The sequence below is a fragment of the Fistularia commersonii genome, chromosome 20 (assembly GCF_037954325.1).
Source record: "Fistularia commersonii isolate RoL2024-O1a breed Wild chromosome 20, RoL_Fcom_v1.0, whole genome shotgun sequence".
Classification (NCBI taxonomy): Eukaryota; Metazoa; Chordata; class Actinopteri; order Syngnathiformes; family Fistulariidae; genus Fistularia; species Fistularia commersonii.
Genome location: NC_141303.1, coordinates 11248177 through 11264769, shown reverse-complemented (window position 1 = coordinate 11264769; position 16593 = coordinate 11248177). Strand labels below are relative to the sequence as shown.

The 16593-nt window shown below is 42.1% G+C and overlaps 1 protein-coding gene across 8 annotated transcripts in view; it reads left to right on the top strand.

Moving 5' to 3' along the window:
• The first annotated feature begins 1044 nt into the window (after positions 1–1044).
• Positions 1045–16593, top strand: part of gphnb (gephyrin b) — a 96515-nt gene continuing 80966 nt past the window's right edge. For 6 of the 8 annotated variants that reach the window (XM_086166966.1, XM_086166965.1, XM_086166964.1 and 3 more), the window contains exon 1: positions 1047–1168. In XM_086166966.1, the coding sequence (XP_086023092.1) occupies positions 1105–1168 (64 nt within the window). In that variant the 5' untranslated portion in view covers positions 1047–1104. Of the gene's footprint in view, positions 1169–16593 lie in introns of all 8 variants that reach the window. The other 2 variants (XM_086166968.1, XM_086166969.1) reach the window with 1 other exon arrangement.

Genomic DNA, 16593 nt, shown 5'->3' with positions numbered 1-16593 from the left:
TTCAAGTGTTGCAAGACGAGTTTATAAAAAAACAGGGGCCCCTGGTCAAAATGTTAACCTGGCTTCAGATCACTTCTGACGGTCCATTTCCTCATATTAGAGGGAACCTGCAACAATATGAGAGAAATTGTGTCAATTCCTTTTGTTTGGGTCATTGCGCACAGACATGGCACCATGTGTGGCACAAGTCTGTGAAGGTGGAAGAGTTGCCCCACTTCTTACCACGGTTACTGTGTCCATGTATGTGTTAATAAATTATGCATATTGATAGATTCCCAACAGAAGCTGGAGGATGGGCATTTTTTTCCATAAGAATAAACAAGAGAAATTATACACCATGGAAGCGTGCATCCGCTCTATAAATAGCAGCGGTGCTTTTGGCCCGAGGATGTAGTTGCATTTTTACAGGTCAGACTGTGATCTTCTCTTAAACCTCTGCATGGAGATGCAGCCGACACATCTCTGGGGTGATGGCTCTTAGAGGAGCTCTTTTAATCTGTAAAAGCAGGCCAGGGTGCGACCCGTGGAGGAGAAACCAGTGGGTGGGGGAACTCTTAGGGCTCTAAGGTTGATGCTTATCAGAGAGGAGATGCTTGATGCTGATCTACTCCAGGTTAGAGGTAAAACGTGAGCCAAAAAAAAAAAAAAAAATGTTTCCGTTAATGGGATCAAATGTATGACAGAAATGAGTGGCGTCTGCAGACGCACTGCAAGTCTGTCTCCCCCTTAAAAGCCTTCACAGGAAATCAATATTTCGTCTCCATAAGAATTAATCTGGGATCTTCACTACTACCATGGCAGGCGGCCAACTGAGTGATGTGCGGTTTAAACGGCCCCCGCACCCTGCCCGCTTATCTGGAGGTGTTCCGATGATTGCTCGACATTCTACTCATCTTGTCTGGCACTTTTTTTTTTTTTTATCCTGCGTCCCAACCCTCCTCCTCCTCCACCACCACCACCACCACCTCCATTTCTGCCTCCTCTTCCTCCTCCCCTTTCCTCCCCTCTCCCGCGCCTCCTCCTCATCCTCCCCCCGCTAAGTTCGATGCGCTCGGCTCGGGGCCCTGCCGTGAGTTCTCGGTGCGGGCGACAGCGCTGCTGAACATGGCGTCAGACGGGATGATTTTAACGAACCACGACCACCAAATCCGGGTCGGAGTCTTGACAGGTAATGAGATAAACACCCATCGGCTCTTTTTGGTTATTGTCACAGGTTACCGAGCTTTATTTCCCGAACCGGATCTTTGTACGCGACGGCTGTTTTTTTTTTTCTTCTTTTTTTTTTTGCGTGGCGACGGCGGCACCGGGTCTCCGGCGGTCCAGAGCCCATTGAAGACGGTCGGGATTTCGGGCTTCTTTTTTTTTTTTCTATCAAGGCGCACGCCGCATTACATGGCATGCTTATTGCGCTGGAAGGACTTAAACGTCGGCCGTGCGTCGGTTTGTGTTCGCTGATTTTTCTCATCAAGCCGTTTTTTACCCCCCCCTTCTTCCACTCGGTGCCCCCCCTCCCCGCCGAAGAGCAGCTCAGTTTATGTGTATTGAATAATTCATGTCTCTGGCCGCCTGTCAGCCTGGAAATTACAGCTGACCGTGTCGAGCTGCCGCTAAAGACGCTCCGGACACATATTGCATTATTGACACCCAGTTGATCCACAGTGGTTTCTTTCTCTTCTTTTTTTTTTATTTTCTTTTTAATCATCCCTCACGATTGTTGCTGAAGGTGGATTATGAGGGTGATAATGATGATGATGGTAGCGGTGATGGTGATGAGCGCATCCTCGGCCTGTTAGTGGATAATCTGAGTGAGGGGGTGAAAAAAAAAATGCGAAACTGCGTGTCGACGTCGGGTGATGGTCTGTGTTGCTTGTTTGGTGAATGACGAGGAGTTGACATGACAGGTGATGAAGGCTTCGGCGGGACTGAACACATGGTTCGGTCTCTCAGACATTCCTCTAAATGCAGATGACGGCGCGTCTCTCACTCACCGCTGTTGGAAATGCGCTTTTGGATGCAAATGTGCTATGGAGCGACTGATGGTGTTGGATCTGGTCGCCGTCGGCCTTCATTTTCTTTCGAATGTGTGTGTGTGTGTGTGTGTGTGTGTGTGTGTGTGTGTGTGTGTGTGTGTGTGTGTGTGTGTGTGTGGCCCGCTGCTTTGTCATGTTTCTGATCGCCGACCATTACGTGAGACGACTTCAGCGGCTGTCCTGACAAAGTAAATGAACATTTTCTTAGGATGTGCACGGAGGGGGGGGTGTTGGGGGTCTCGCAAAAAGCTGGCCAGAGGAAAACCCTCCTTCCCTCCTTCAATTCTCCCCTCTTTCTCTGTCCATCCGTGTGAAGCTGTGTCGATCAATATTTCATGAAAGCCATGATCTCACACGTACGGCAGCCTATTCTTCCTACATATGGAGAACCGGCGGAGGTGCTGCTGGGCTTTGAGCAACGACTGTGCAGACCTCCTCCCGAAGTCTGTCAGGGAAACCCCCTTCACCAACCACACCAAAACCACCCGTCCCCCCTGCATCCTCCTCCTCCCCTCGCAGAGGGAGAGAGGCGGGAGACGGCGCTGGCCATGGTGCTGAAATCCAGGCTCTTACACATCAGTGCGGTACTGACCTCACACCGGTGAATGCAGCATCAGATTTATCCACCACGGGAAGTAGAAAAGGGGAAGCCCATCTAATTTGAGTTAAAATATATTTTTCATTGCTGACATTACTATATGACGTGGGTTTGGTGAGAGAAACGGCCACAAACTCACATGGATTTAAAAGGGAGGTATAAACATACAACCGTTTCTTTTCTTCCTTTTTATGTAGGTGGATATATGCTCTTCTGTTAATCATTATCCAGAGTTCATAGTATATTTTGAAACACCACAGCAGTGCCCATACCACCTCAGAGGGGGATCATTTCACAGTGTCATCAGTCACTTGAATCCCCAAATGTATCCCCAGCATAATGGCAGATTGCCGGTTTGATCTCCTTGTGCAGTGTTGACAATTCCTATATGCCCATGTTGAGACACAAGCGACAGGCTTATTTATCTTTTTGATTCATGTGTGTATATATTAGGAGGGGTTGGGTTTATAATGTCAGGCAGCACATCAAAGAATAGGGTGGAAAATAGAACATTGTGGTATTAAGTTGCCCGTTTCACCTGACCCTCTGCCTGGGAATCTAATCATGGCGGGATTACCCGTGGCTCCATGGGCAGCTGTGTGATTCCCTCATCTTTTGTGCTGTGTTTTCTTCCCCTTTAATCTCCCTTCCAATGCACCAAGTTGCTCATGTTTATTTTGACTTGGTCTCTTTTATAATGCAAAACTAGCCTGTTCATGGATTGGTCTGCTATGGCATGTCACACTGGGTGAACAGAATGCTAAATGAGTTTGCGCCAGTGCTCAATCTTCCTTTCTGAAGGGGGTCAAAGGTCAGCTGTCCGCTCCTGCATTCAGTCACCAGGGAGGAGATGAGACCTTGGCTCACTCTTCTCCATCACTTGGTCCCCCATCCCTCCAGACAGGTGACAGAGTCCAGGGGATAGTCTGTATGGGGAGATGTGTGTGTGTGTGTGTGTGTGTGTGCGTGTGTCGAATAATGTATGCAATCCTTTGAATGTTTGAATAAGAGTCTCGGTTTGTTAATGTTGGGGGGGAGGGGGTGTTGGGGTGAACATGCTGTCACTTGTCAAAGCTGTCACATTCAAAACGTGAGCGTTGTTAAGAGTGGATGAAAGAATCTCACGCTGTGCTCAGTCTGTTATGAAGGATACATGATTTAAAAGTTGTTGTTTTTCTTTCATGAGCACCTGTGGCTATGTGTATGAATGTGTGTGTGTGTGTGTATGTGTGTGTGTGTGTGTGTGTGTGTGTGTGTGTGTGTGTGTGTGTGTGTATTTTGATGCCTCGAGACTGCCTTTTTTTTTTTTTTTTTTTTTTTTTTTTTTTTTTTTACTGGTTCGGCCCGAGTTTTAATTGTCCCATGTCTACCCCCCCAGGCCTGCCTCAGGGTCTCGGCACTCAGCAACACATTGGCTCACCTTAGTTAAAAATGAATGCCTGCATCTAGAGAGTGTGTGAAGCGATACAGTCTTCAAATTGGGAAGCCTCGCCTCAAATCTGGCTCACACAAAGGACCTTAGAAACACATGTTACATTAGATTTCCAGACACATGCATTTAATTTAATGTGCAGGTGCTCATTGACCTGTCTGAGTAATGGGTGTACAGTGTGATTCCTGTCATGTAAACATGGTAGAATAATGTGAATAAGAGCTTAGGTTTTTTCTAGGAAACCCTCTTCACACACACTGAGCAGGCCAGGCTCTACCACATAATGGATTCACACCAGCTGACTTTTTATATTTTCATTCACATGCAGGTTTAGCTGCACAATGCGTGTGTTGCCTCTGTGTGAGCAGCATGTTCAAACAAATGTGACTCTGCTATGCTCTTTGTCGATACGCTTATACTGAGCTTCAGCTAAAAGACACAGCTTAGCAAATCCTCCAGACCCGAGATATAGCCACGGTATGCATGAACTGATCACACAGTTATAGAGAGGGAGCAAGAGAAGAACGTGAGAGGGGGGAAGAGAGTGAGAGAGAGTGAGAGAAAGAGGGAGAGCGAGAGTCAGCAGCTTTTAATCTGGTTGTGTGGAGCCATATATCTCCATACATGAGCCATGCTGCTGTTGAATGCCTGTCTTGATTTACAGGCCATAGAAAGACCCACTGGTACCAGATGCTGACACTGTGAGGGGTAACACCAGCCCATAATCATCATACATTGACACACACTTAGCATCAGTATTCCAACGGTGGAGCCAGGTTAGGAAAGCTCAACTCTGCAACAGCAGACATTTTTACCTTTCCTCTCTCCTTCTATCTCAGTGTCATTGTCTCCCTATACTGTCCCCTCTGCCTCCCTCACGTCTCTGTTTTTGCTCTTTTTCCATCACCCAGTATTGTAATTACTGCGAGAGACTCGGGGATGTGTGGGCAGCTCTCTAAACTTGCATGTTTGTCAAAAAGACATGAATTGATAGCAGCCAGGTTTCCCAAAACAAACCTGTTTTGATTGATTACTCAAACACGCTGCTAAGAAGAATTAATTCTACGACCGCCTAAAGAACGGGCCCAAGTTTGTTGCTGAATCATATGTGGTCTGGATTAGATCTGCCTGTAAATGATACATGCTGACAATGGCTTGTAATAATATAACACTTGTTAATGCAAACTTAGCGAGTATGCTAAAATCATGCTGATGTCAATCATATATTTAGTCCAGTTGAGTTTAATGGCCATTAGAGGTGTAATGATGCAGTCAAGCAGTGATTTGCTTCAGTAGACGATACAAGGCTGGTGCTGATGAAATACACTCACTATAAATTCAAAAAAGAAAGAATGACAAGAAACTAAAATGTCAGCGCTTTTATTTATTCATTGTTATGCTGCAAAATCTCTGAAAGAAATTCAAGTACATTTTCTTCTCCCTTTTCAGTAAAGTTTAATGTTCAAAAGTTGGTATGGTTTCTGATATCATTCTGCACAATGAACATTCAGGTCAACTATGGGTTATTATTTCATTATTTGTTTAATGTCTTGTTACTTATTAGGTCATTTTTGCAGTCATTTGTAATTGACAATTAGGTCACTCTGCTAAATTGAACACATTTTTAACAGTCATTGCTGAACACCTGTGAGCATCTGACTCGAAATTGCACTGTTCAGCTACACAGTGGATGTTGTCATATAAGATTTAATCATGATGGGTTTCAGCCCAGGCATACTGAAACATCCCCAATGATCTTACACTGAGAGGAAGAATAGGAAAAAAATTACATTACATTACATTGCTAACAAAAAATAAAATGAAAGACACATTTGCCATTATGTGTACAGTAAAGGACACAACCCTAGACTACACATTATGATATGCACATTCAGATGAAACAAAGTACAATTGTCAGGGCCAAAATACACAAGAAATTGAAACTGCAGAAAATAATAAAACCCTAACCAGGAGCAGTGTCAGCAGACCACCTATTGAATGTCTGTGTTTGTGTGACTACACTTCTGTGACTACACTTCTGTGTGTATATAGTGATACCAATGAGTGTTGGTATACATACAATGGCCTCCTCATGTGTACTTCTTTGGCTGAAGATTGGATTTAATCTGCTTTTCCACATAATTTAATCTCTGGAGTTTGTCCCAAGATCACCTTAACAGCTCAGGCGCTAAAGTGGCACAGTTAAGAAACAGGAGTCAAGTCAGCGAGAGCCAACCAAGCATACTGGAGCACCCTGACCAAAACCAGGTGACTCTGTCATCTGTCACACAATGGCGTAGTTGGCCGCCAGGTTATGGAGCGAGCTCCTCACCGCCTTCCCCACTGAATGACTCAATCTGCCGTCTGCAGTGTTCACAAATCACGAATCAGTGATTGTGTCCTGTGTTTCAAAATCATCAGCCTGTGATATTTAATATCACAAGCTATTCGGTCATTGTGTAACCGGGTGTTCCCGTTTTCATCCAACCAGGCTTTTCCACTTAATTAAGACTACAAGTGAGTAAATCGGTGTGCATGTGTGTGTCTTGTTTGTATGTGTGAGTATGTGTGAGAGTGTGTTGGTGTACACAGTGTAAGTGAGGGAGTGAGAGATAGAACAGCCATGTATGTATAGGAGTGTACATTTGACAAGTAAAATGTATTTTTTCTAATATACACTATACAGTATATATGTAGATATTCAATGGCTAGCTATATCAATATCATTATGTAATGCTTCCTTTTTGTCATTACTCAACAGTTTCAGTGTCAAAGATCATTCATTTTTTGCTGAATTCTTGATTGGCTTGTGGCATTGTTGTACTATTTTCTAGCCTTTTTCTTCTAATAACTGTCTGGATGTAGGTGGTTGGATTATATATTCTTATTTTCCATATTAAAATCTGCAATACACTATCTTGATTTGCCATATTCAGTATACTATACATCCATTATAAACACTGCATATACTGCACTCAGGGTAGTGAAGGTCCTGGAACCTATCCCAGATGTCATCGGGCAAGAGGCAGGGTTCACCCTAGAACAGTCACCAGTCAATCACAGGGCCACATATATATATACAACCAATCACCCTGTCATTCATTCATCTTGGCAATTTAGAGTATGCAATTGATCTGATGCATATTTTTGGAAGAAACTGGAGAACCTAGAGGAAACAATCAATCTTTGCTTGGTAAATAAATCAATATATAAATCAATCTTTGCTTAGTTTTGTGATGTATTGTATTGTCTGCACCATAAGGCGCACCGGATTATAAGGCGCAACTTCAATGAATGGCCTATTTTAAAAAAAAAAATCATATATAAGCCGCACTGCATTTTAAAGCGCATATAGTACAAGCTATAGTAGTGGTGGGGGTTGCGTTATGCATCCTCTTAATGAAGCTGCGCTAAAGGGAATGTCAACAAAACAGTCAGATAAGTCAGTCAAACTTTATTAATAGAATACAAACCAACGTTCTGACAACAATGTTCACTCCCAGAACAAGTTAGTACATTCACAATATGGTGCCGTACGTACCGGTAGCTCTTACTGGTATTTGCGCCGCCTTCGTTGAAATTCCAAGTCCATTTGTCACACTTTAAAGCGTTACATAAAACGAAAGCACCAAGAAGGACCGCCTCTAAATTCATCGATGTTCATGTTGCTAGCTAGCGCTGTTGTCTTCATTCGAAGAGTAACCGTGGTGATTCTTTTGCTTGCTGCCCTCTGTTCAACAACCCACTCTTCAAGTTTGTCCTTTAACTGTAGCCATCTCGCTTTGTTCCCTCGGAAACTCTGTTTGGTCTTCTTTACTTGGCGCAGGTCATCTTGTTGTTTACTCCACTTAGGCACCATTGATTCGTTAATGTTGAATTCTCTCGCTGCTGCTCTATTCCCGTGTTCTACTGTGTGACTGATTGCCTTGAGATTAAACTCTGCGTCGTAAGCGTGTCTCTTGAAAGGTGCCATTTTGGGGTCTTTATACACAAGTTGGGGGACTGGAATTCACCTTTACCGTTTTTACCGCTGGTAAATTAAAATGAAATGAAAATTCACTCACAGTCATATATCCCAGCATGCACCGCGCGCTACTTCTTCTACGGGGGAAAACAGAGTCGTCGGCTGCTTCCCGTAGTTGCGAGACCTTTTGCGGATCAATATTGATCCACATATAAGTCGCACCGCATTATAAGGCGCACTGTTGGTTTTTGAGAAGATTAAAGGCTTTTAGGTGCGCCTTATAGTGCGGAAAATACGGTAAATTATATAATTGAATGTTTCTGTGTCTAGAGTTGGGCACTTTACTCATTTACTTTTCTCACCTTTTGTGAAATGATTGCTGTATCTGTCACGGCCAGAGTCTCTCTATTTCTTTACCTTCGCAGTGTTGTTATTTCTCTCCATTTTCCTCCCTGTTAATGCTGAAACAGCCAAACATATTATCCCAACATAGCTGACCGGATAACAAAAGAAAACAAAAAACAAAATAGATGTTGGGAAGGGGACACAAAGATATATGGTTGGGATGGGAATCGGTTTGCCTCTGGCAGGCGTCTACCTCGTGGCGTTATGTTTGCACCTCTTGTGTTTTTTTTTTTCCCTGATTTGACCCAACTGTGTTGAATCATGTCTGAGCTGCTGTCTGGGTATTTTCCCTTGCAAAATGTGTGAGAATCTGCTCAACAATATGCTAGTTTGAAAGGGATGTATCACACAGGGGAACAGACTCAACCTACGCATAGACTCGGCCAAAGCCTCATCTAACTCCAGCTGTAGGAAGCAAAGACTGAGGGTCTGTGTCGTATTTTGTCACCTGACGCGATGACTTGTTGATCTGGAACATTTGTGTGCATTTGATCAAACAAAGAGCATTCCAACTTGGGTGGGGCTCATGCACTAGATGCGGTTTAAACACAGACTGACCCACGTTTCAATCCATGCAAGCGCACACACACACACACACACACACACACACACACACACACACTCACACACACACACACACACACACACACACACACACACACGCACAGCTGTCACAGAGGACAGCAGTAAGGCGGGCGGACCACATGACCAGAATAGGCAATACAGAATCAGGGGCATGAACACAGAATAAGAATTAAGTCCTCTGTGCAAAAGAATTGTTTTCTATGCTTAATAATGTCCGAGTGGAGTGTGTGTAGCTGGGGTAGAGGTGTATTCTCCTCCCCCTTATTGCACACACCCCTCACTCACTCAGCTTTCCTATGGAACTAATCCTCCCTACTTTGAATAGTCTTTAATTGGAATGAGAGTTAGAATAAGAGGCGGATGCTATTCGGCGAAAAAGGAGCAAAGTCTCCTCGACTCTCCAAAGCTATTGTCAGCTCTCCAGGGAAGAGCTCCACCGTGGCTGCCGGTGAAGCTACTCCCAGACTGGCTGCGTAGGTGTAGGAGAGTTGCTTCCCACTGCCTCCTGGCCTGAAGCAGCCTTACAGTCTGTCATTTAGTGGAAGTGATAATCTCATGACGCTAGCATTGCCAAGGAAGGGGTGAAAAAAAATGAAAAGAGGACAATTAAGGCAGATATTTTTGAGAGTAAGCGAAACAGCCAAAAGATGCTGGTGCTATTCAGCGTCAACACTCAGCTTGTTTTGACAGGAAATAAAAGAAGATTTATGCTATCTGTCTTTGCATTAATGCTAAATAAGATGTTCTAAAATAAGAAGCAAGGGCTTTCTGTTTTTACTATATGGCTGTTAAAAGTCTTTGTACATCCCAGTAGTTTGTAATTGTGACCAGCGGGGATGAGACAAACCTAACTGCAAAACCTTTCAGGTCGGTGACCTTGTTACCGCTGGTATCTTGTCAGATGACCATGAGTAAATCAATCTTACCGACTGGTCTGGTATGGGGTCTGTCCTTGTTCTTCATGTAGTAGCAGAAAAGGACAGCATTGTCAGATGCCCTTTCCATCACGGCTCTGTTTTCCCCAAATGTCCCCACAGTGTGCCGGTTACTCAGAGGAACGCCACAGGTGGTCCTACTCCTGGATATTTTCCATTCACGTTCTGGTGAATGTTTACCAATGTTTACACTTTAGTGTCCAAACTCTGCTTCTATAAGTTTTCAGATCCAGGCCCACGCCCCCAAACACATAAACAGAGTCAGACTCAACTAAAGTTTATTTAAGTTTATTATACTTTTAAGGATCAAGCAGCACAGAGATATAGTGGTTAGCAATCCATCTTCACAGCAATAAGGTCCCTGGTTGGATTCTGACAGATGGCTTTCCTGTGTGGTGTTTGCATGTTCTCCCCTTTAGAAGTGTGGCTTTCCTCTGGGTTCTCAGGTTTCCTCCGACAATCCAAAAATTGACCCTAAATTGCCCAGACATTTGAGCAAGAGAGGGAGTGAATGTATGTCTCTATATGCAACCCACTGATCAGTTGCCCCATGACCTTGAGTGCAAGTGGTCAGGAAAATGAATGGATGAATGAATGACATTGTAACATTATTCTGTTATATTCTAATTTTAAGGTTGTTCTTAGGTTATTTTTGTGCAGTTTTTTTTTTTTTTTTTTTAAGCCATTACATTTTGTACCTATATGAGTACCTTTTTTTTTTTTTTTTTTTTCCAAATTTAGTGGGTGTGGCTCACACTCAGGTTTGCTCAATCGTCCGGAAATTACAGTATGTGAGATATTTCTGCAATTTTATGGTAAGTTTATGCCTTTGAAAAAAAAAAAAAGCTTTTTGGCTTATGTTTTTAGTTGGTGATATGGCGTTTTTTTTTTTTCTTAGTCTGTGATTTGGTGGTTTACCAAAAAGTGATGATGAAGAAAATTGCGTTGACATCGTATTGATTATTTCAAAAGATTGTATTAAAAAAGCAGGCATCAAACAGGCACCATTGTCTGCCTTTGCATTCGGCAAATGTAAATGTCTCTCTCCATCGGTGTATCCCAGCAGTTTATCACGCCCCGTCACTGGACGTCTGTTTCTGGTCATCCAATCTTTAACTTAAAAAGTACCAATGAGTTGATTGGAATGGGTGTTTATTCTCATAGCCGAGGAAGTGTCGATAACAAATGGCCCCTGATTTAACCAGTCCTAACTTTTAACTTAGTTCAGTCTGACCAGATGTCATAGCAATCTTATGTGTTCGTAAACCCAAACCAGATATAGGGGACAAGTTTGTTGACTCAGACCGCCGTCAGATACCTCAATACATGATAAGTCCATGTATTGGTTGTTGGCAGGCCCCCCATTATAATTTTTTTTTCCTGAGTTTTTGTAGGCAAAAGTACAATTTGTCCTCTTTGTGGAGATTAGAAGGATAAACAGGATTTTATACATACGTACATGCACTGAATATGTTAGCTTAAGATGCATTATCACATTTGGTTTTGATTTTCATTGTTTGGTCATGCCAAAACATTTGCCGGGAGCTTTTACTTAATGACTGCAACCAGTTGTTTTCACAATAAAGATGCTTTGAAGACAAAGACATCTAATAGTTGCTGCTTTTTACACAACAGCTGAGAGACTGCAATCGGGTCTCCCCTTATTTGCTTGGGTCAATTCCTGGCGATAACCCGCTCAGGAGAGAGAAGTCACTGAGTGATAGCGATAGAGATCTCGATAAAAGATACAGCAGTGGGTTTTAACTGATGAGTTTCTCTTGCTGCTGCCGCTGCTGCATTCCTCTGTCCCGGTTTGAGGTGTTAATTAGGACTGGATGGAGAGAGGGAATGAAGGATGGTGGTGCAAGAGTACAGAAAAAAGAGAAAAGGGGGGGAGTAATTGATTCATTAGTGTACATCCATGCTGCCTCGTGTTTTTATCTGTATCTAGAAGGTGTCTGAAATCTATACCTCTCTCATCTTTCACCTCGGAGAGGGGGTCAGGAATGAGTTTATGTCGTGCATCATATGCTGCCAGGGCGCTGATGATGTCATCCAGAGAGTCTACACATTTACTAGCATTCACAAAAGATGTGACACACGTTTCCAGTTCTATTTTGGTTTGGGGTTTCACCTTTTTCTCGAGTTGCTTTTCTTGAGTGTCGCACCTTGTGACTATTACTATGGAGATAAAACATTATTATTCAATTGAATCAGATCAACTAATCAATTCTTTCCAATACAAATGACAATTGAAATTTTTCCTAATGTTACAAAATGATCTCCTCAGCCTCAAGAGTCCCTTGTACCTGACACAGCTGTAACAATTCTAAATTTTGGTTTTACTGGATTGAAGCAGATGAGAAACATAGATTTGCGAGAACCATCAGTTGCTGAACACGTGATTAATTTATAACATGCCTATTTCCATTCCACCTGTTTGATTTGTGTTTGCTGTTTAGAGTGGCACAGGCCGCCCTATCCTTTTCTTTTATTAGACTTGATTAGAGATGTAATTGAATTTCTCTGTTGTTAAAGTACTTGTAGACATGGTTTGATCATCGGAACCTCTTGGGATTGATTTGGTTCGGGTCTGTAATTGCTCTCATGTAAACATCAGCTAAGATTCGAGGGCTAACAATATCAGAGGAGGTTTTCTTGGAAGATTGTGTTTGTGAGTCACAGGAAACTTCGACATGAACAAAACATGAGCAAAAAATACAAATGTATTATATGCTATGGAAATATTAGGTTGCCTGTCAAGAAAACATCCCACCTATAAATCCAGCGCACCAATAAGAGGCCTGACCTTTTTTTGTGAAAAGTATTTCAAATATTTTAATTTTACTATCTGTGAAACCTGGAGGTCTCATCAATCACTGCTGTGGGAGAAAGAAAATCACAACCCTGCATCATGGAGAACATAAAATATATACATATCCAGAGAACATTATTCCATTTGTTGTACTTAAAGTAACAATATGAGCAAAAATGCAGAGTTGCTTTATTCATCTCATTAACACTGAAAAAAAATGACTGACAAGAAAACTGTTATCAAAAGAGGGTCTATTTAAAGGAGGCAAGTATTTAATTTTTATTTAGCCATGTTATCGCTCATTCTTACCGATATATAAAAAAATATGTTTTATACAGGAATCGATGGAATTATTGTAAGTATTCTTGGTTCAACAATAAATAAATAAATAAATTAATAACCGACAGCTGCAGTTCAAATAATGAGTGATCGCCCTCTGTGCTTTCCTCACAGAGAAGCCTAGCAGTGGGTGTCATAAGAGATAGCTTTTCTATGAAAATGTCCAGAAAAGTGTTGGGGGGGTTTAAAGTCTGCATCCTGATCTGAGGGTTGAGGGAGAATAAAACATGTGGGGTTTTAAGAGTTTCAGTAACAGTTTCACTTTTCAAAGCGTAGTTTCAGGTTTTTCTGAATCACTGCTACAACTTTGACAATCTGGATGATTTTGGCAGAGCTCTTAATTTTTAATCTATTTTATTGTATTATCCATTATTCTAGGTTCCTCTCATCAAGGTTGGCAATATAATTAGAGAAAGTACTGTACATATTAATTTGGCCTGTGTTTCAATCTTACAAGGATTTTACAGAAAATAATATATGCAGATATTATTTTCCATGCCACAGACTCCTTCTAGAGTGTGTGAGCTTGCAACTCTCATTTCAAATGTTGAATTGTGAATATTTTTGACCTGGAGCCTCAAAGGTTTGGGCACTGTACCTCTGACTAGTGGATCAGAGTTAGCTAAAGATCATGTCTGCCTCATGTTGTATGAGCAAAGAGAATGTTTTAAAATTTGAAAACAAGCTCCTTGAATTACACATCTGACTGAAGCTGAATGCATCTGCAACTGGCAATTAATTTTTTTTTTTTTTTCTAATCAGCATCAGACATATTGTCAAGTAATTCAAATGCACCATGCAGCACAGTTGAAAACTTGCGAAGGTGAGAGTGCTCCTGAGAAACATAACAGCTACATCGTCCCTCTGACCTGGAACATCAGCAATGACAGGGACCCTGGAGACGATCGGGTTGGGGTGTGGTCGGAGTTGGAGTCCAGGGATCAAACGACAAAGCACCACTACTCAAACACAATCTTTTTTTTTCTTGGTGTATTGATCAAGCCTGGATACACACGGCTAGTATATGTACATATATCTGATATAGATATGTTTTTTACAAAATGTATCCCTGGTAATTGCCATTTATTATCCATACAGCTTATCCTGCAGGCAGGGCTGGAGCCTAATCCCAGCTGCCATTGGGCAAGAGGCGTAGTTCACCCTAGGCTAGTTGTAACTGGTCTATCACAGGGCCAAATCCAAAGATAAAGATAAATAAGCATTCACTCTCTCATTCACTTGTCTGGGCATTTCAACCTACTGCATGTGTTTGGACTCGGGGAGGAAACCAGAAAGGAAACCCACACAGACTCAGGGAGAACATGCCAATTCCACAAAGAAAAGCCCGCTGGCGGAATTGAACCAGAGACCTTTTTGCAGCGAATTAACAGCCCAAACTATTGAATCACTGTGCTTTCATAATCTCCCTTCACATGTGCAAAATAAATCTAAAAAAAGATTAATAATCAAGAAGGGATTAAATCATTCTAATCTTGAAAAGTAACCATAAATAGTAACTGACAAATTATTAGTGTAGAGTCGTGTATTAAGAATTTCTAGATTCATTTAGTCGTAAAGAATTGGTAGAAATGTCATCCAAAGAGAATGACGTCAACCATCCACAACCCATTTTCAACAGACAGACCTAGAAAGGGGTTTGCATTTGAAGAGTTGGAATGACAAATCCTCTTTTTTCCTTAATATGTCACTTTGAGACAAAAATTAAGATTAAAGAATGTACAATAGAGAATTATGAAACATTGTAAAATTGTAAAACAGAAAGGAAAAAAATTGGCACAACGTATGACATTTATAAACAGTTATAGCTGCTTTAAGCAGGTCAAGACCAGGAAATGATCCCAAATTTGGTGAAAATTCTGCAGCTTCAACTTCCATAGAAAAAAACGTATTTATCTATTTGGCTTGCGCTTTCCATATTCAAGTAGATGTCATTATTGGGTAAAAAAGCTTCTTAATACGGCAAAATTCATTTCTTTCCATCTTGGCACCTCAGGTTTGTTCCATGGCCACAGAAAAGCACAGGCGGGAAGTGGTTTAGTGCTGTGTTGACTCGCTCCCTCCTTGACTTGTTGCCAGGGTTTCTGATGGATCAAACCCCCTCGCGCACAGAGGGATGTCAAGTTGCAACACAGTGAAATGTATTCGACACACACTTCCCGGAAACACCGTCCTCTGAATCCGGCAAAGATGCCCTGACTTTTTAAGCAAGGAATGCAAAGGTGTCATGCTGAAGAGGGAGGGAAAAAAATATAAAAAGTGTTTGATGGTTTTAATCACTATTCTCTTTCCCTGCTGTGTTTACAGTTGCTATGGAACCAGCGCTGCCGTTACAGGTGTAATTGAAAGTAATTATACCAGTCATTGGGTCGCTTTCATATTAATATACACATCAATTGCACTAATCAATTCCATGTCAAGGATGATTGAAATGGGGTTTGATGAGTGTGACAAGACTGTGGATTAAGAGATAAATATATCACACTCACTCCCCTCCTCCCCCTCATATATCACATTTTGTCTCTTTCCAACTACCTTTTCCTTGCTTGCTATTTCTGTCCCTGTTCCCCCCCTCGGTCGCAGACCAACTCTCCCTCTTTTTTTTACCTTTGCTGTCTGTCCGCTCTCAACTCACTCCATCTCACCGGCAGTAAGAGTGGAGCATGTATGTGTGAATAATAGAGGAGGCCAGCTTCTCCCTAATGAGGTGCATTTGATGGCTGACCTCAACCCTGTGTGTGTGTGTGTGGGTTTGTGTGTGTGTGTGTGCGTGCGCATGAGGGCGTGTGTGTGGTCAAGGTGTTCTCCCGTTCCCCTCTTCAATAATGCAGCATCATGCCTTTCCCATTTCTACCGCAAAACCCTTTCAGATCATGGTACCTGGAAATCAAATGTTAATAGACATGTGCCCACACACACACACACACATATTCACTGAGCACCCACACACACACTCACACAAATGCTTGGCACGTGGACAAAAAAGCCAGTTTGAGTGACATGATCAGGCTCAACAGTTTTGTTGCCCTTTTGCATCATTTATGGTCACACGATTGACATGACTGGAGGTTTTGTGATATCAGCTCTTGATTGTGTGCATTTGTAATCGTGAGTCAGAGGATTTCTCACACAGTTTTCTTTTCCCGTTTCTGCTCCGTCGCTTTGCCTTTGTCTTCTTTCATTGCAGCAGTGAAACAAATGGTGGCCCTTTTTGAAATATTTCCACTTGAACCTGATGGACAGCGGGTGTGTAAGTTTGCTGCTTATAACCGTTCCAGTGGTTTGTCTTTCCCTTCTGTTTTCTATTTCACTTTTCCAATGAGCTTCACAAATAAATTGTGATTCAGCATCACTGATCACATTATCATTATTCGGGTCCTTTTTTTGCCCTATTTTAAGGGCATTGTCTTGCAAATTGTCAATTCGTTTCTTGCCATTACTCAATTTTTTTTATTTATTTATCGCTGATTTA